Source organism: Typha angustifolia, chromosome 2 (genome assembly GCF_048772165.1).
Source record: "Typha angustifolia cultivar Huaian chromosome 2, ASM4877216v1, whole genome shotgun sequence".
Taxonomy (NCBI): Eukaryota; Viridiplantae; Streptophyta; class Magnoliopsida; order Poales; family Typhaceae; genus Typha; species Typha angustifolia.
Genome location: NC_133240.1, coordinates 3,142,470 through 3,163,015, shown reverse-complemented (window position 1 = coordinate 3,163,015; position 20,546 = coordinate 3,142,470). Strand labels below are relative to the sequence as shown.

Here is a 20,546-nt window from a genome sequence, read left to right as displayed (position 1 = left end):
GGTTACAGTGGAGCCCACTGTTTTCACCTATAAAATAAAAAATATTTTAAATTTTGTAATTTTAATAAAAACTGTTTTACTCTTAAACGTTGTTTCGTATCATTATATTCCCATAAACTTTTAAACATTATCAACAGAGAATAACAAAAATACTTAGATGACTCTATTTTTTTTAATAAATATGTATTCTAATAGAAAATTTTAGGTGACCTGATTCCAAAAAAAGAAAATGTTAAAGGATAAAGTGATTTTGTTTAAATTGGTAACATAATTTTATCAAAGATTTAGAAGTAGATCAATCGTAATACTGTGATCCAGTGATTGTATCTTAAAAACTTATGATTTGCCCTTCTAATTATAAAATTGATATTTGATAAATTTTGTAATGGTCCGTGTAGATAAATCGCTTGTAATCGAGTCGTCCAAGTCAACTGCTGTGATCTCCACACAAGAGTCCAAAGAGACCATTAATTCTTCTCCTTGGACCAACCAATCTGAAGTATATCAACCACAAGTTCAACACTTCTTCCACATTGGATGATCAGTGGGTCCGGCAAGAAATTCTAGAAGTTGGATCCATCGAAGAGAGACATAAGGCCGGAGAACAAAGTATTTTTAGTTTCTCTTTCGTAGTGATAGTTAAGCTCACACCCCTAAATTATACCTAATTTTTACGGAGTTGTACTAAATTTTTTTAAATTACAACGTCACTCCTAAACTTTAGGGCCGATTAAAAACACATAATGACCAACTATATATCTAATGAATATATCACAATATTATTAATTTTTAAATTAAAATAGCAAATAACCTATTCTCTTCTCTCTTCCGTCTCCACTCCTTTTACCTTCATATGCATCGGGTGGCACATGAGCGGGAGGGTAACAACAGCAGCAACAATGCATGAGCGTGAGGGCAATGGTAGAGGCGGCGGTGCGTGGGCAGGAGGGCGATGGTAGTAAGCTCGTTGCGGCCTCCTCCTCATCCCATGCGACGTGGGAGCGACCTTGCCGTGGCCTCCCGTCTCATGTAGCTTGCTAATGAGCTCATTGCTGCTTCCTCATCCCATGTGGCATGACAACAAACTCACCTTTGGTGGAGACATGCCGGCGTCTTCACTCGGAGAAGGAGAGAATAGAAGAGAGGGAGAGAGGGAGGAGGGAGGAGGGAGAGAGTGAATAGAAGGGAAGGTTGAATGAAGATAGGTTGGTGACGATACAAGGGAACGGAGGAGAGAAAGATGATTGAATATAATAATAAAAAAATTAAAAATTTATTAAAATATTTTTTATTTTAATTTAATTAATGGGTTGTATAACGATTATCAGATCATTTAGAATTAATTACGTCTGCCTAATTTTTTCTACGACACAGTAATAGAAAGATGATATTGAAATTTATTAAAAATTTAAGGAGGCCATTATAACCTTAAAAAAATGGGTCTCCGGGGGGTATAGTTCTGGATGTTTGACGTAATTAACCCTTAAATCTGTTAGAAAAGTCGTAGCAATCCAATCAATTTCAAACCTTTTGCTGTCAGCCTGTCACGCTAATCTATTTATATATTTTCTAGAGAAACTTCTAACTATTATTCTGGGTTCCCTTTTGTTCATTCATATCATACAGCGAGTCCTTTTGGATTTTCCCTTTATCTCTTGGTTTCTTCTCTCTTTGTTTCGCGGGTTTCACTGATCAAAGGAGGTTCCATCTCCGTTTCATGCCTCGAAGCCTTCATGGTTGTTCATGGTATTTCCTTTCTCCTTCTCTGCCTTGTATTTTGGAATAAAACGATGCACGGGTTCTGGGTTTTTGTTTTGTTTTGTTTTTATCTTTGGAGAGAGTAGATTTTTTAATAACATTATGCGGTCAAAATGCTTGTTTCTTGCCCTTGATTGTTTGTGCATTTGGTATTTAGCTTTTACTTCTGCAGATATTTGCAAATGATCTAAACCGTTCAGGATTAGTACTAATCGTTATGCAATATTCTTTCTCTCTAAAGATGTCCTTGAGAAATCTACTCATGCCTCCAAGAATTAGGCAATATGGAGAAAATAATGAACCATTTCTTTTTATTGGCAGAGGAGTGATTTTGATTACTGATTGGTGCAAGAAAGAGAGAAGATATGGAAATTCAGGAAGCTGATGAACCGGAAGAATTGAAAGTTCCCAAGTTCTTAACTGTTGCAATCGCGGTTAATGGAAGTAAGAACAGCAAATATGCGGTTAAATGGGCTCTCGAGAAATTCATACCTGAAGGGAGAGTTTTCTTCAGGCTGCTGCATATTCGTTCGAAGATCACCATGATACCGACACCAAGTAAGATCTCTTATAAAATGATTGTTCTCAAAATCCTGTTTCAGTGTTTGAAGGTTCTTCTTTGTGCAATCTCACCCATTTTGTTTCCTATAGTTGATTTGTTTTAATTTGAGGAACAACGGTTAAATTTATTCCCTCCTTGTAAAGGAACATGCTCACTTATTGAATACAAGATTCTACTTTGGCTAGTTTATGCAAGATTATAAATCTTGGAGTTCTTAGTCCACACCTCCTACTTTTGTGTGTGTGTGTGTTTTGTGTTAGCAATGCTAAACTTTGTAGGTGAGTGAAATTTTATAACAAGAAACTTCTTAAGGACCAGTTTGATTTCATGTGTTTTGTGTTAGCAATGCCAAACGACACCTCAGCCACTTTCTCTAAGACTAATATATTCTTAGTCATGCATTTTCTGAATAGAAGGATTTTACATTCTTGAGTGGATAGGACATACACTGGTCGGCTAATCCATCCATTCTCATATGCTTGCTTGATGGGGTGGGCATATAAAGTTAGTATTTTGCCATCTAATACATCTTGGTTGTGGTCGGCCATTGTCGGCAGCTTTGCAGCAATGGTGAACTACTTAAGGCACATCGTAGTGTACATGCCTTCCATCAATGGACATATCATGGCATCTCAATATCTTGTTTCTTTATTCACTTATCTTAATACATATATGACTTTTATTGTTGCATAATTACTTTCTTCTTCTATTTTGGCTTTTATCTTTCCTCTGCATGCAAGAAAGAATGTAAAACATAATGATTGATAAAGTATTTCTGTTCTTTTAATTTCAGTGGGAAATTACCTTCCTATATCCAACGTGCGAGAAGATGTAGCGTCTGCATACAAGAAAGAGGTGGAGTGGCATATAAATGCTATGCTTTCACCATACAAGAAAATGTGTGCTAAAAGTCAGGTCAGTGTGCTAATTTTATAGTATGTTCTTAAGAATTTGAATCACTGAAGGATAAGCACTAAAATGATTTGGTATGCAGGTGGAAGCTGAAGCTGTAATAATTGAGGCAGATGATGTAGCTGATGCAATATCTGGGGAAATTGCTAAATTTACAATTACCAAGCTAGTTATAGGTGCTTCATCCAAAAGTATCTTTACTAGGTAATACAAGACGCTTAAGTACTCAACTTTTGATTCAAGTATTGAGTGTCTTTGCAAATTTAATTGAATTTTAGAAAGTAATGTGAATGCGTTTTGTTTCAGTTAAAAGTTTTAAATAGCAAGTAACTTAGTAAATTAATTTAGCGTGTGAAAATTAATTTAGTGTGTGTATATGATATGCTTTCATATTCATGTAAAGTACCTCTGTAATTTTTATCATGAGTTTTCATGCTATTTAAATGCCAGGTTTTTTCATATGTTGTAGACAACTAACAACCTAATAAGCAGGACACTACTTAATGACTTGAAAAGAAGAATGCAAAATGGACTATTTATAGTGAGGTGCTAGGATCTCTTTTTCAAAGTTTTTAGAGAAGGAACCTTTTGGCTAATCCTATAATGGCAAGTTGGCAACAGAATTAGGTTCTGGAAAGTTGTCACTAGGTTTCTAGTTAATTTTCCCTTTCCAGAACTTTTTCATGATATGGCCAAAATTACAAAGCAAAGCTTCGTGTATTTGCATTACATGAGATCCGACTATCTTATGACATTTTCACTAACTAATTGATTGTGGTATGTTATTTCCTTGATTCATTCATTTGGTAATTCATACTTTATCGCTCTTAGGTCCCTTTACTTTTTAATCAGGAAGTGGACGTCAACATTTATACTAGTCCACTAAATATTAGGCAAGAAAAGGAATGCTCATAAATGATAATTTGAAATGATCTAGGACTAGGAGTTCACATAGTGCCTAACACAATAAAGAATCTAAAAATTGAAGTACCCCATGCTAATTGCTTTTAGTGAGCTTCATATTTGCATGTTACCTCAATTGTTGGTTAATGAACTTATTGTATAGATTTGTTAGAATAATTAGTCAGTTAAAGGTATCAAAGCAAAGGTTCTGAATTCGAATCTTGCCAATCTCATCTGACACTTATAATTTAAAAACTTCTAAAGTCAAATCCACTTCTTGAGCCTATCAGAATTTCTCAAACCCATAATCAAGGAAAGTATTAGAATATGATTAAATATTTATCTTTTTGTTTCCTTATCAAAGATTAAGAAGAAAGATGGATATTCTCTTCAATTTAGGCTGTATATGCATTACTCATAATCAAATGGTTTTCATTCCTCTACCATCAAAGGTGTTTTATAGGTTCAATTACCTCAGTTGTCAGTTCTTATCATTCTGAGTTTATTTTGATGTTTTGAAAGTTGAGCATCCTCATTATTTATTTTTATAGTTGAACAACATTTTTCAAGCTAGTGGTTTCTATGTCAACCTTTCTTAAGACTTATTCCATGCTTTGCTGTCTATTTCCTAAATGATGTTTCTTTCTTGACCACACTATACCAAATCATTTTTTTCCATGATCTTAGATCAATACCTTACCTTGTCTTGAAAAATTAAAGTTTACTTTATTAAGAATATGTATATAAAATTTGGAAGTGATGTGCAACATTCTCAAACATAGAGAAATGAACTCACCTTTCTTTGCAAATGGAGGTAAAGGCTCTATAGATGGAAAAGAAAATAGGACACAAGATTCTTGTCACTTTTCCTGAAAGGGGAAGATGTATTTTACATCTCAGTTCCTTAAAGGAGTTTTTAAAGTAATGTATGGATTGTCTTTATTGTGACAAATTTAATAATACTCGCAAGTGTGGAATCTATGAATTTGATCGATAAGCAAGGTATCGATCCAACTAGGACTTGTTTGAAAATTCGAAATGTTTAAAAAACTTAACGATAATTTTAACCTAGTTGGAAAAGAGTTTAGGAGATTTATAAAAAAAAGAAAATCTTTTTACAAATTTTTTTAATTTAGTGTAAGAGATAAGGTTTTGAAATCCACTTTGTAGATAACACATTTTTATTAGCTAATCTAAATCTCTTTGTTTTCTATGATTCACAAGAAATCAATTACCGATAAATCGAAAGATTATCTTTAAATGAACAATTCAATTTTTGAAAATTAAGTTCTTGCTTCCTTTTAGCAAAATATAGAGTAAGAATTTTAAATCATTAGATGTATCATTTTTAAGAAAAATAACTAATATCTAATTTCTAAACAACAAATTTAAAGTAGAAGAAATAAGAAACTATTTAGAAATTAAGAAAATATAAGAGATTTAGAATAAAAGAAATATGTTATCTACAAGTTTCATTCTCAACCTTAAAAAAATTAAAAATTTATTTTAGTAATTAATAACACAAAATTGAGTAAAGATAAACATGAGATTTAACACATAAAGAGTAACTCTAATATGTATGACCAATTAGCAAAATGATAGATCTAATACTTCTTATAAAAAACTACACAAAATATGATCAAAAGCCTTGGTTATCTGAAGACCCTTGTTAGCATTGAGCTCTAAAATCATCAAACCCCAGATCCAAATAGATTTCTTTGAACTGGAGAGTTGTAGATTAAATATTTTTTTTAAAAATCGTCAAAGTCCATACCCAAAAATAAGAGATTATGCTAAATATCAGATACGAATTTTGCTATACTTACAAAGCTTGTAAAATTTCTTCAAAAGAGCTCTATCGCTGTCAATTGAATTGAAACAATTGCAAGTCTAAAAGCTGAAATTTAAACAACTCCTCCAAAAAAACTAAGCAAAATGTACTCTTAAAAAGACATTCCTCTTTAGCTCTCAACCCCTCTATTTATAAACTTTTTGGATAAAATATAGTGGCTAAGATCTTGGTTAGTAAGCTGGAAATCTGCTGCATTAGATGAGTAATTTGCTTAGTTGGAAATTGCTGTTTAAATAGGAATTTAAAATCTGTTTGCTGTTGCAATTATTGTTAAAATTGTTGCTGAATTGGAGCTGAAAATCTGCTGCATTAGATGAAGATTCTTTGATAAAATTTTGCAGCTTGATAGAGATTTTGTTGCTGAAAATAGTTAGGTAGAAGCGGATGTTAAAAATATGCAGCTTGATAGAGATTTGATTGCTGAACATAGCTAGGTAGAAGAGGATGTTGAAAATCTGCAGCTTGACAGAGATTTTTGTTGAAAATCTGTCACTCAATGGAGACCTTTTGCTGAAAATCTGTAGCTTGATAGAATTTTGTTGTTAAAAATCTGTTGCTAGATGGAAAAGGAAGGAAACTTTTTTTATCTAAACCAATTTTATTTAGATAAGGAAGAAAGTAAACAATGGATCTTGATTTAACCTAAGCATGATTTGAGAGATGAGAGCTAGGTTGAGTTGGTTAATATTGATCAATTAACTTAAGTGGCTATGCCCAATTTTGATTTGAGCTCAAGTTTGACTATTGATTAAATAAGATTCAATTGATCAGAAGTCTACATATAACTAAAACATATTAATTAATTAAAATAAAATATTAACAATTGATAGTTTGGGCATAAATAGTCTTGTAATATACTTTCTCCACTTATGATGGTTTCTCGAAATGACTTTCTACCTCTTAATGACGATTCACATTTGAAATTAGAGTTGCACTCCATCAAAATGTTCTTGGCCAACCCTTTTTTTATTTCTTTTCATAATAAATGATCAACATCTGAGAATTGTCCCTACTTGAGTGCTCAACTTTGTAGATTGAGGTTCCTTATATACCTCTTAAGAGTGGTTTTCTGCAAGTACCTTTCGGCTTTGTCGGACAGTTGTAATGGAGCTATTGTCATTGACCCAACGCAACAAGATCAGGTTGTTTGGTTAGGGTTTCCTAAAAGGCAAACTTACATTTCTATCAAAAGGCTCGTGCGTGTCTCCATCTGGAGCCATCAAGTTCAAGATGGTAAAGGATGTATTTTCTACTTCCCATGATAAAGATTTAGCTACTCTGATATTTTGTTTGTGTGCCTATGCATATCCTACAAACGATAAGCTAGATTAAGGTGCAATGATCTATCTCTCCTAAGTCCATAACTTCTGGTGATGTTAATTTCAATGAACTTGTCATGCTTTTTTAAAAGGTGAGTTCTGGAAAAGCTTGGATGTCAAACTTCTGAGAGGTCGTCAAGCTTTAAGGTCGATCTTAAAAGTTTAATTAGTAGCCACCTTTCATCAACCAGTTCAGCATGCTAGGGAGAATTCAAATTGAACTTCCCTAGTGGTATGGTTGGTGTTGACTATGATCATTGATTTGACAGAGAAGATTGATGTTTAGGAATCATAGACATATATAGAGACCATCACAATTCAAGATGTCATGCTGGAGTCTAGTCATGCTTGGGAAATAGTCGCATCCTAAGAATCAGAACTAGGAATTTGTGCAACTTCTGTAGGTCAAGACTATGAAATGACGAGAGTCTTATATGAGAAAGAAATCCTGGATTTAAAATGTAAGAAGAAGACTTCATTTTAAAATAATGTCCATATTCCTACTAGTTATATGTATACTTTCATTTTTATGTTCCTTTGCATAGTTGTTTTGAAAGACTTCGAGTTAGCCTCATGTCAAGAGGATTGAAATGCAAGCAGAAAGCTACATTTTTATTAATCCTTAATTGGAGTACTTGATATACATTATCAAAACAGAAATAAATTTGAACATGCTATGACTATCATTGGCTATAATCATAGGTAACGGTTGCCATGCTTCACTGTGTTGGCCGCCATGTGCTAGTTCGCCCATTTTCCAGCACAACAACAATAGCGTGGCACTATGAAGACAAAATCAGCATGGTGGCCATGGCTGTTGCGTTTTAGAAGTTCAACCACAAGACTAAAGTTTAGTAGATTTCCAATTCTAAAAAGGATCCTGATTTCTTTCAAGATTTTGATTGTAGAGTTTGTAGTTATGCAATTTCAAGTACAGCCATGAAACACGAAAAGGTTCTTTAGTTGTAATGGGAGGAAGAAGCTCAGAAATCTTAACTTTTGCATAGAAGCATTGTGCCTTGTGGAGTTGTGAAAAAAGAACTTGTGGCATCATGTTATGTAGAATATATTTGTCATATACAATTGATTAGTTGGAGGTTGAGTTAATGATGTGAAACAATGGGACCATTAGGATCTAAGAATGATAATGGTTAGAAAGAGAAAAGGAATAAAATTTCACACCTTCATTCTCAACTAAGGTTACACGCTCACAACTCACATTAGAGATAAATCTCCGACTAAGAAAAAAGTTAGTATATATATAGACCTTATAAATGACAATAAGCAAATAATACTCTAAACAATTGTAAAAAAGTAAATATAACACTAAACACTATAAATAACAAATGTATAATAAAAATAATTGACTTAAGATTAATTTTTTGAAAGAGGAACTGTACTAACAAATGTGCTTGTGTAGTATGTCACTGATGTCTGCATCATTCTTCTTGAGTGGAAGAGAATTCGACTTTGTCCCCTGCAACATTCATATTGCTCTAGTCCAGCATTCATATTGCTTAAGTCCCGTAGTTTCTTGACACTCTAAGTCACTACATTCAAGCCTAATATCATCATATTCGGGGATAAGTTTCATATCTCCACCTTCAAGCTAGAGTTTTACACCTACATTTTTCTAATGACAAGACTTATCCTTAGTGACTTCGAGTAGTAGACTAAAACTTTTCTTATACCGTTCTAATTTGTCGGGTTCTTATTGTTTTAAGTCATTTCAGTCAAGCCAAGTATTGTCATGGTTAGGGATAGATTTCACACATTCACCTTCAAGCTAGGGTTTCACACCCAAATCTTCCTCATATCAAGACTTATCCTCAGGTTCATAAATGACAACGATCATAGAGACGAGAGAAGAAGTCGATAGAGACGCGACAGCGGTAGATAGGGGTTGGCAACTACAAGAGGCGATGGTAGGTGGAGTTCAGAGAAGATGGCACTAGGTGGAGAGCGACGTTGGCAGCATCGGTGGTGGTGGAGAGTGATGCTAGCAGTGACGGCGTTGGTAGAGCGACACTAGCGGCGTCGTTGTCAGTAGAGAGCATTATTTTCCTATTTATACATGAGTAGTAATATTCAGTTATGAAAATCGATTTTTTTTTTCCATCGATCAATATCTTTACAGCAATTATGAAACCAAAATTTACCAGACAAAAACGAATATACAACTAGATCTCCTCCTAGATTGAGGGTAAAATGTGAATTTACTTTTGTCCTTCCAAACAAAGTTGCACTTAGAAATATATATATATATAAAGCACCGGCATTCCTAGTATAGTTTCCCTTTCTTAATGTTTTTCTTAAAACATAGTAAACTCTAAACCTTGACTTTGCATTTGTCGACTTTGGGAGGTTACATTATCTTATCAGCAACACAAGACATGTTAAATCTGTTAGAAGTATCCTTTTCACCTATTCTCAATATGTAATTTTGTTGCCATTATCTTAAAATTGTTTGTAATGCTGAGTTTCCTTTCTTAAAAATGATGCTTAGTACAGATAATGAATAATTATTTGCCATATGCTTGCTGAATGCATGCTCTGATCAGTCCATGCATGAATTTGGCATGATGTGGTGCATGGCTAGACCATCTCTACTTTTCACTGAAGTCTGATACTCATATTGCAACAACCAATCTACTCTCAGGAAAGTTAAAGCCTCCAAGATGTCTTCAAAAATCTCAGGATGCATTCCCAGCTTCTGTACAGTCTATATTGTATATAAAGGAAAACTCTCATCTGCTCACAGTGCAACATCAGGAGTAGAAGAAATCACCAACGATGCTAATAGTTCAAGTTTTGCTTCTTCCAGCTTTTCAACTTCTTCTCCAACTACATGTTCAGGTAAATTCCTGTAACAGAGATGAGACCCCAATTGAAATCTTTGAATCTCTTCCATAATTTGCAAGCAAGAAAATGTATATGCCATTCTGTTATTAATATTAAAAGGTTAACATATATCTAAGTATGAAAATACTCTATTATACTTCATGTTCATTAATGCAATTTCGTTATGTCCTTTTTAGTATGGTATGTTACTCTGAATTCTTTATGATCCCTTGAAGACTCTATTGTACTCAAATATGTTCATAAATAACAACACACTATAAGTATAAGTATATTTAATGTATAAAGTGCTTGAACTTTAAGAATAACATATGTATCAAAAAACTATTATGGACGAACCATTATGTGTAATGGTCAGATTTGGATCATGTCAATTTCATCCTAACACGAATACGATCTGATTACTAAACGGGTTAAATTTGATAGACAGAAACACGAGTCGAATATTAAATAGATAACACGAGATGACCTATGTAACCCATATGGTAAACGGGTTATGTACACATAATATTTTAACATGACAGGGTAATACGATTAACACGATTAAAAAGCTTATACAACACAAAAATATTAATTCAACCATAAATTAAATTCAACATAAAAATAATAACTCACCAATTCACCGATAAATTAACAAAAAAATTAACACAAAAGAACATTAAGTAATTAAAAATATATTGTGCCAATTTCAAAGGCACTAATCACCACCATTAAGTAATTAAGTTTAAGTGTTAATCATAGTTCCAAGTTTCAAAGCTAACAATAATCCATCACAAGTACAATATAACTCAAGTTCGTAGTCTATTTCAAACTTCATAGTTTGAACAAAAGCAAACAGCAACATCGCTCCAAGCCTCTTATTCTCCAAAGATCATAATCCTACCAAAAGGAAAAGAAAATCAAAACAGAATGTAAAATAATTAAGACAAAAGTGGAAGTTTTTGCTCCTGTTTCATTTTCATTACCTTTTCTGCCAAATTGAGAATACCCATAAATCCTGCTATGCTCCTCTTCATCATCTACTTGTCCTCCTTTTAGATAAATAGAACAATTCACATGCCCTGAAACATTGAACCCCAAATCTATAATTTTGACTAGATTTACAACTAAAATAGAAATGAAACATTGAAATACCGACAATTATGCTCAAAAATAATTTTCAGAGATATCAAAACAAGCAAGTTTCGGGCACTCCAACCTATCATGGATGCTGGTTAAGCATCCCAAATTAGGAAGGAGGATCCGATCATCCTTCTCCACCCTGGTTAATTATGACAACCCTCCGAGCCTCACCAGAAATATTCCCCTTCTGATTCATTCAAGAAAATAAACAAATAAAGAAAGCTCAGTGGACTTCATGGCAATGGGGATTCAGATGAGAAAGATGTCAGTAGTAGCTGTGTGCAGCCTGTTAATCTAATTATCTTATAGCATCAATCTTGATTGGATATAACAATGTCTTAGCAATTGATCCAAACAAACTCAGGATAACCAAATTAAGGGTAGAAAAACAGCAAATAAACAAATTGGGTTCCCCTGGAACTCCACATAGGTTTGGCCGTTGGAGCCGCTGCATGTGAGAGAGAGCGAAGCGAACGAAGGTAGAAGATACAATGACGGAAGATGCAAACGAAGGAAGAAGAGATGAGGGCAGTAGGGTTCGAGAAGGAATTTTAGGAGGAGAAGAAGAAAGGCGCAAACAGCAGCTATCAAATATGGAAACTGTGAAAGTGAGTTAGGCTTAGATTGACCTTCTTTCTTAATTGGTCAGCAATTCTGATTTGGATCTCTATTTAGTAAAGGATTCAGTTGTGATCTTATTTCACCATATTACAGAACTATTTGGTCTGAGTTGAGAAAGTTTGATATGTGACAAGATTTATGAGATTTAACTTAAACTGGACACTACCTAACTCAGCAACCCAATGTGTAAGCATGCATCTTTTACAGTTGTACTGTCTTTTACTGTAATTCCCACAGTTTGTACTTATGAATATAAAAGATTCTGAATGTTTTTATATTCTATAATTCTATCAATTTATGAACTCTATTACAACTTCTGTGAAATGTGTATATGTATATTCTTTATTTTGTACTTGAGTGATTTTTTTTTTTGAGTTAATTTTGTTTCCTTCTGCTTTACATATGGACTGAAACAGATGGAACAACAAGTCTCTCCCTTCACCATTCTCCCCTACCATGTCAACGTAGCAAAGCCATCGCAAATATAAACAACAATTTTGCTCATAGGAGGCATACTTCTTACGACAATATAGGAATGTATACTGATGAAGGTTCAATGAGTTCCAGTTCAACGAGATCCAAAACACATGGTAACAGCATGATTTCAAGTTACAGAAGCTTCGAGTCAGATGAATTTTTACTTGATTCTGATGTGACGTCAACATCAGAAAATAGATTAGATTCACCACTTCCTCAAGATCAGGTAACCAAACTGACTGAACAACTTAAAGGGTGTTTACCTTTGGCTGCAATGTCCATAGAGTGCTTACCTTTTTTGCAATGATTTATCCATTCTGAGGGATTTCTTAAATGCAGGTTGATATTAACTTTGAGCTTGAAAGACTGAGAATTGAACTTAGGCATTTTCAGAAGCTTCGTGAGGTTGCTGAGGATGAATCAGTTGATGCCTCTCGCCAAGTAAGTTTAAGAGTTCCATAATTTAGCGTGGATATTAGAGGAAGATAACTATAATAATCTGCCTACATATTTATCTTGCATAAGGTACATGAATTAGGTATTCGACGAATTCAAGAAGAAGTTAAACTCAATGAGATAAAACTCAGAGAAGAGAAAGTAAAATTGTTGGCTACAAAAGAAAGGGAAGAACGTCAAGCAGCAGAAAGAGAGGCCAAATTTGTAAAGGCATGTGCTGAGAGAGAACTTGCAGAAAGAAAGTACACAGAGAAGAGTGCTGCTAGGGAATTAGCGGGGAAGCAGATGCTAGAGAAATCCCATGAAGGTTGCAGTGAACAATTTAAGAGGTATACATGGGACGAGATACAATCTGCAACATCATCGTTCTCTAATGCGTTTATGATAGGTAAGGGGTCAAATGGAACTGTCTACAAGGGTAATTTTCATCATACAATTGCAGCAGTGAAAGTTCTTCACTCAAATGAGGGTCATGGAACCAAGCAATTCAATCAAGAGGTATGGAAGTTTCAAGGATTGCATAGATAGCAACTATGATGGCAGAATAAACTATGTAATTCTTAGATATAACAGAGTTGAAAAATCTGCATTTGGTATCATGCCCTACATTCTACAAAAGATATATCCATCATGATGTCCGAATTAAATCAAATATAAGCTTTCTATCTGTTTTGTTGCGTACTTATGTGTCCTCAAAAGGCTCAAATACTATACTTTTCTTTCTTACTAGATTTTTTCAGAATATTTCAAGCCCTCATGTGTCTTATTGAATGGTTATTTTTTCAGCTTGAAATTCTTGGCCGAGTTCGCCACCCACATCTCTTGCTGCTTCTTGGCGCTTGTCCTGAACGTGGTTGCCTGGTGTATGAATACATGGAAAATGGTAGTCTGGATGATAGATTACAGTGCAAAAATGATACTCCCCCTCTCCCGTGGTTCCACCGGTATAGAGTTGTCTATGAGGTTGCCTCAGCTCTCCTTTTCCTTCACAGTTCAAAGCCAGAACCCATTATACACCGTGATCTTAAGCCTGCAAATATTTTGCTTGATCGTAACTTTGTGAGTAAAATTGGCGATGTGGGCCTTTCCACCATACTTCCTTCTGTGAATTGTACAATGTCTACTGTGATCAAGGACACTGCTCCAGTTGGGACGTTTTTCTACATAGACCCTGAGTACCAAAGGACTGGTCTGGTCTCACCTAAGTCTGATACTTATGCTTTAGGAATGGTTATCTTGCAGTTGCTAACAGCAAAGCCACCAATGGGACTTGCCCACACTGTGGAAAGAGCATTAGAAAATCGATGCATAAGAGAAATATTGGATCCAAAAGCTGGGGATTGGCCTTTTGAGGAGACGCTTGAGTTGCTTCGTCTTGGCCTAAGCTGTGCCGAACTGAGGCGCAAGGACCGGCCTAACTTGAAGGAGCAAGTTCTTCCAATTGTGGAAAGACTGAAAGAGATCGCAATGAAGGCTCCAGATTCAGCACTTCATATCCCATCTGCACCTCCAAACCACTTTATTTGTCCCATACTTCAGGTTAGTATGTCATTTGCCTCTTGTCTGTAAACTGTGTGCTGCCAGTCGCCATTCAGTTATTATATTTCCTAAGATGGTAGCATAAACTTTGGTTTATGCAATTTACAAGATCTGATGAGCATGCAATTTTTCTCTATGTGATCTGACACCCATGGAACCAACTTCTATGCAGGAGGTGATGGATGATCCCTATGTTGCATCGGATGGATACACATATGATCACAGAGCGATAGAGATGTGGCTTAGCATGAATGACAAGTCTCCAATGACAAATTTGCAGTTACCGAATAAAACTCTTATACCTAATCATTCACTTCGTTCTGCCATTATCGAGTGGAAGTCAAGGGCAAATTGATATTGTTAACTGGATGCTGAGGATAAATTAATATGCCTTAATACCGATTTTCACCTAGTTAGTTCAACAAAGCCTTTTCCTTTTGTTGACATTTGTGGGAGACGCCAAACTGAAATATTGTAAATCTTATCAAGTATTGTAGAATTGTTTGGACGTAAAGAAAATAGGAAGAACATAGAAGCAAGGATAACTAGTAAAGGTTGCAGCGGAAAATAGTTTCCATTGTTCTATATGATCTCCGTGCAGCTTGCTGCCCTGTGGTTATGACTTTTGGGTGTTAAAACTTTGGCCCATGAATATAGCATTAAACTGCTATTTGTTCATATAAATCTGATGGCTAGTTAGCTCGTGTTTTACTCTTCCCTTAACTATTCACAGTTAAGTAATTATAATCTGGTAGACATTAATCTTGTTCTTTGAACCATTTTGGACTGCAACTCTCTGAGGCGAGGGTCTGGTGAATAATTGTAAGTTCTCAATATCTTGGGGGATCTACCTGGAAGCATGAGCAGAACAAGAGGGAATTGAAATGAATCAGTAACTATGCAAATCAGTTTAGCCGAGAAAAAGCTCCAGATTTCTTGATTTTGCCGAGAGCTTGCTTACATAAAGTTTGTTCCAAGATAGAACACAGTTTACATTGTTACATTCCCATCAAAGAAAAAGTAGATGGGGTTACATTTCATTACCGTTACCTACAGAGTAACAAATCTAATGAAACTAAAAACGAAAAAAATCATCTTTTTTCGATCACCAAACAACGTGTCAAACTTGTAAGATACAATTTCTTCATCACTCCAAACATTAGAGACCCAACAATGTGATTTAGAAGTTCCTTCTGTTGCAATGTTAGTCAGCTCATGGAACACGAGATCTAGCAAAGAATAATTAGATGCACCGCGAACGTGGATTATAGGCAGTAGCAAGAACCGGCAATGTCGAAGAACGTTGACTCGAGACGGTGACCATCGGGAAAAATTGATGGTGGTTAGGCAGAGGAGAAGTGGTGGCGGTGGTGGTGGCAGTACTAGAAGAGTTGACTCTTTGGCAGGAGGGGCACATTGTCAAGGTAGTCAGAGGGACGATGTTCTCCGGCGGCGGTCGGAGCAGCGGCGGCATAACCTTTAGTGCCCTCAGCTCGCTGACTTCCTTCTGTAGCCTTCTGTTCTCTTCTGTTAGCCTCTCACACCATTTCTTCAAGTACTCACAGTCTACCTCTGTCTGCTTAAGTTTAGTCCTGCATCATATACACATTCACATTTTAATCATCATCATCACATAGTATTCACATTATTCAAAGGATAAAAAATAAATTAAGAGGTCTAGATGATTTTTACGTACCTTGCTCTCCTGTTCTGGAACCACACTTCCACCTGCCTTGTCCTCAGATTGAGTTGCTTTGCCAATGCCAACTTTTGCCTCTGTTTCAAAGATTACACTTTTAGGTCGTTCTCTCTCTAGGAGATGAAAGCTACATTCATATTCTTATTCTTAGATGAACAATGCGTATATACCGGATTGAGAGTGTTGTGCTCCTTGAAGCATTCCTCCAGGATGGCGGATTGGTCCTTGGAGAGGCGGAGCTTCTTCCGGGAGCCGGCGTCGCCGTCTTCCTCGTCGCTGATCCCCCTCGAGCCGGTCCGCTCCAACTGATGGATGTCGAAGGGATCCGGTCCGCTCCGCTTGCCGCTCTCGCTCGACAACGTGCTGTCCGGCGACGACGCGCCCTCTTCCTCCTCCTCCGTCGCCTTCTCCACCGCCATGGCCTTCCGGATAACGTCGATGCCTTTTAGCCTCGGCCGAGCTTCCTCGACTGCATTGCACTATTAATTAATTTCCATATTCCAAGAGTATATGTAACACACATGTAAGAAAGAAGTACTCTTGCTTTCTTGGAATATAGATCTACGATTAGCTAACTGAATCAGAAAAAAAAAACAAAAATTACCTGAAGAAGCTAGGAGATTGCTCCACGGTGTGGTTTGATAGATAGGAGCAGGCAAGCTGTGGTTGTGAGAACAGGTGAGGCTCAAACTAAGTCCGAGATCTACCTTGTCTACTGTCATCTTTGGGTCTCTTGGAGAAGGTGGGAGAAGAAGGACAAATGAAAGGCCTTAGGCTCTGGGGAGAGAAGTGGTTGTATTGGGGTGTTAAATAGGTAAAGGGTCGCACCGCATACAATCATGACTTAGCGTTGTCGGAGGTTTTAACAATTATTGTGGCAGGCATGATCGCATTAATTATTGCCATTTGACTCTAGCTGAGCTTCCTTGTTGAGCTTTGGACCAAGCCCATAAAGTCCGGCTCCTTGACTGGTTTAATGTTTTGACTCCAATATCCCAAATTAGTGTGGGCAAAGAAGATAAATATGCTCTACAAAAGGAGATTCGTATCTAATATAGATCATAAAAGAATTCGTTACTTAGGGGGAGCCTAATTATGGGTAATAATGGATGGGTAATTGAATGGCTCGATACAGTCAATTAGCTAATTAGAGTCGATATTGAGCCGTCCAAAGCACTTGAATGGTCCAAGGAGGAGGCAAGTAGGACCCACAAGTTCTGGCCGTGCGTGTCATTTTGTCGAGCCTTTTCCGGACACCCCCTCATTTCCCCCCGTAATCGATGGGCTCTCTTCCCAGCTGTTCCCCTCCCTACATAGTGATATTGCGCCTATATCCCCCCCAACACCCCCCGGCCCCCCCCCCCCCCCCCTTTCTCTCTCTCAAAAACTCCAGTTAATATAAATATCCTACAGAGTTAGGATTTTTTTTGTTTTTGTTTTTACTCTTTTTTGAGAAATCCGGGAAAAACCTCGTAGATATCTTCATAAGTTCGAAAAGTGACTTTTTGGGTTCCCTAAAAAAAAGCATAAACTTTTGAAAACCCGGAAATTTAAAGTGTGATAATTTCTTGCATCATCAGATCACAGCCAGCAAATTGCAATAACAAAGTGTTTGTTGAACAGTGATGAGCACCGGGGTAATCTCCGAATCCCAGGCGCTGTCGGGTAGATGAATCAGAAGTGTGCGCTCCCCACGCGCATATTAGCTGTCCCACGTGTTCCCCCAATCATACCCTACCACCCACATTGGACCCACCCATCGTACGGACTCTCATCCCCATGTGCGATCCATGTGCCTTAGTTCCCTCCTCATCATGCTGCACGCTTTTAATTATATGGACTATTATGATCATTTAAACGGATAAAAAAACAATTTACACCTGTCATTAACTAATTAAAAAACTAACTTTTGTTTTGCCATAACTTTCTCTCATTCAGTCCTTCCCACTTTTATATTTTAAACATTAAAAAAATTAAAAATAAAATAAAATAAATGGCAAAATAGTGAAAAGGTTAATAATTTTAATAAAATTATTTTTATTATTAGTTTTGATTAAAAAACTAATAATTTTACACTTAATATAAAATATACTTTTTTCTTAACTTCATATAAATCGAAGATATTAGGTAGAAGATTTGCACTTGTTTTTACACCTGCCCAGGAGGTATATGCATGACAACCAAATATTTGATTTATTGCAAAAGAGTATCCTATGAATGCTAGAATAATACAAACTATCTCTTAGTTGGCATCTTGAGGAACCAACAACTTTGTACTTATTTTGCGCTCCGAACTAGCAATTTATACGATAAGTACAATTTGCAATGCGCTTGATTACCAGATTGAGATTGAGCGAACTTTTCTATTGGGCTAATTTAACCGCCTATGCTATTGATGGAAATTAATTTATTTTTTTAGACTTTTTTCGTGTCACTGTCCCCCTTGAATCTTTAACCGACCGCTAATTATAACCTCATTAATTGAGGTGAAAAATGACCTTAAGAATTATAGTTTTATTAAATAAATATGTATTCAGATACAAAGTTTAGCGTGACACGCTGATTAAAAAAAAGTTTTACACGTAAAGGTGTTCAAATTAATAAAATGTTGGAAAATAAAACACGGACACTATTAATTATAAAAGAAAAACTTAGTAATTATAATTTAATTAAAATTTTGGGGGCATAAATGATATGGAAAATTTCAAAAGGAAGGACATTTTTTCTTTAAAGTACATAATATAAAATGTATTTAAACTTTCTTTATGTTTTCAGGGACCGGACTAGTAACAATTGTAGATCGTTTGGCTAAAGAAATTTGTAAATTTTCCTGTACGCTTATACCCGTCTAATATAGATAAATCTCCTAAACTCATCAATTCCTGAGCTGGGGAATATTCCAAGTGTGCAATAACTACCACCTATTTTAAGTAACTACTTTTATACAACGAAGATGGAGACTAATGATCGTTAGTATATTCCGTCACATATGACGGAATATCTTACGTGGAATCCCAAGGTCAGCCAGCGAAGAAAATGTACGATCATGTGACGCCCACACGTGGGTAAGCGGTCAAACCTACTATCACGGTCAACATTCCCACCAAATCATTGGAGATTTTTTTATATATTGGAATCTCTATGGCTATGCCACTTTCTAAGCAGCTTCATGGCAACTAACAAAAGATTCCTTCTTCGGCTAAACGCACACGGAGCCCCAACCGTCCGATTATTTTGTTAAGATAAATCAGGCCAATCCTAGCCGTATGTTCTGAGATATATTACCTTGGGAACTTATGGTGGGATGATCAAGTTTATTGGGATCGATGAGGTCTCCGGAGAGCACGTGGGGCATGAGCTGCAGCACATGCACGTGTTGTGGGCCCTGAATCCAGCTGTGTATTCTAGCTGTCGACCTTCCTATATGATTGTATTCGCAAGTTGGATTAGTTTTTTCCTTTCAATGTTCCATTATAATATAGGAAGTGGTGAAACCGGTTAGGATGAAATCTGAGCTATAATTTAAATTTTAAGGTTTAATATATTTTAATTTTTTTTATAAATCACACTCTATATTTTATTTATTTTATATTTACACCCTGAGGGTTTTGTACCTCGACCCCTACTTTTTTCTTAATAATTCTTATTCAACACTCTCTGTTAATTTGAACGGTATCAGTAAAGGAACATTCTGTTATAATATATAAAAACATAAATTACTCATGCCTTCTTTAGATGAAAAGTAGAGAGGAGGAAAAATAGCGGTGAGAGTATTTTAGTAATTTAGTCGATATCAGTTAGTGAAAATAATGTCCGGGTGTTAAATGAGAATTATAGGAAAAAATGAGGGATTGGATTACAAAATTGTTAAAGACGGGTGAATCACTTAATAGATAAAATATAAGGTGTGATTTATAAAATACCCTATAAGTTACCATCTTGTATTTATGTCTAAAATTATTTTTTACTCCTCTGTATTTTAAAAACTTCTAAATGTTCCTGCACTTATAATTAAAAAGTGAGAATATTAATTTTTCTATTAAACTTAACTGAATTGTGTTGTAATGACCAAAATACCCTTATTGTGTTTTTTAGATAGGATTATAGGTTTTCGATATATTGCTGCTAAGTTATAACTATAGAAACTGATTTGATACTTTTGAAATACAGATGGGTAAAATAATTTTGAGTATAAGTATATGATAGTATAATATATTTAACCCTAAGTATTATTAGAGATGAGTTGAGATTTTCCTATATTTGTACAATTATCAAAAAAGATGAATCCAATAATTGTATAATTATCAAAAGACTCCACATATTTATAGAAACTAATCGAACTGTAATTTGGACTCAACTTGACTTAATTTAACTTAACTTAATCAGACTTAGCTAATTAAACATGTCTTAATTAGCCTAATAAGACTCTAACTCAAGCAAATAAGAAAAGTAGCTCATACAAATAAG

General features: G+C 35.5%; 2 protein-coding genes across 2 annotated transcripts; one reads left to right on the top strand and one right to left on the bottom strand.

The window, feature by feature from the left end:
• Positions 1 to 1,599: 1,599 nt before the first annotated feature.
• LOC140772936 (U-box domain-containing protein 35-like) lies at positions 1,600 to 15,064 on the top strand. The gene is made up of 10 exons (XM_073115202.1): positions 1,600 to 1,746; positions 2,080 to 2,316; positions 3,114 to 3,235; positions 3,315 to 3,436; positions 9,966 to 10,162; positions 12,325 to 12,611; positions 12,725 to 12,826; positions 12,911 to 13,339; positions 13,628 to 14,380; positions 14,553 to 15,064. Exons 2-10 carry the CDS (start codon positions 2,124 to 2,126, stop codon positions 14,733 to 14,735), a joined length of 2,388 nt encoding a protein of 795 aa, XP_072971303.1. The 5' UTR covers positions 1,600 to 1,746; positions 2,080 to 2,123; the 3' UTR covers positions 14,736 to 15,064.
• Positions 15,065 to 15,299: 235 nt separating this feature from the next.
• LOC140772297 (homeobox-leucine zipper protein HAT4-like) lies at positions 15,300 to 16,868 on the bottom strand. The gene is made up of 4 exons (XM_073114298.1): positions 16,684 to 16,868; positions 16,250 to 16,548; positions 16,077 to 16,156; positions 15,300 to 15,972 (listed from the first exon to the last, which is right to left on the bottom strand). Exons 1-4 carry the CDS (start codon positions 16,799 to 16,801, stop codon positions 15,624 to 15,626), a joined length of 846 nt encoding a protein of 281 aa, XP_072970399.1. The 5' UTR covers positions 16,802 to 16,868; the 3' UTR covers positions 15,300 to 15,623.
• Between the last annotated feature and the right edge of the window lie 3,678 nt (positions 16,869 to 20,546).

What these genes read in the sequence shown, in the direction of transcription:
- LOC140772297 (XM_073114298.1), bottom strand. Translation starts at nt 16,801, where the DNA reads ATGACAGTAGACAAGGTAGATCTCGGACTTAGTTTGAGCCTCACCTGT. An exon ending in CAATCTCCTAGCTTCTTCAG is followed by an intron (nt 16,549 to 16,683) that starts GTAATTTTTGTT and finishes AGTGCAATGCAG; the next exon opens with TCGAGGAAGCTCGGCCGAGG. An exon ending in AGCACAACACTCTCAATCCG is followed by an intron (nt 16,157 to 16,249) that starts GTATATACGCAT and finishes TCTTTGAAACAG; the next exon opens with AGGCAAAAGTTGGCATTGGC.
- LOC140772936 (XM_073115202.1), top strand. Translation starts at nt 2,124, where the DNA reads ATGGAAATTCAGGAAGCTGATGAACCGGAAGAATTGAAAGTTCCCAAG. An exon ending in TTCTCCAACTACATGTTCAG is followed by an intron (nt 10,163 to 12,324) that starts GTAAATTCCTGT and finishes GGACTGAAACAG; the next exon opens with ATGGAACAACAAGTCTCTCC. An exon ending in CACCACTTCCTCAAGATCAG is followed by an intron (nt 12,612 to 12,724) that starts GTAACCAAACTG and finishes TCTTAAATGCAG; the next exon opens with GTTGATATTAACTTTGAGCT.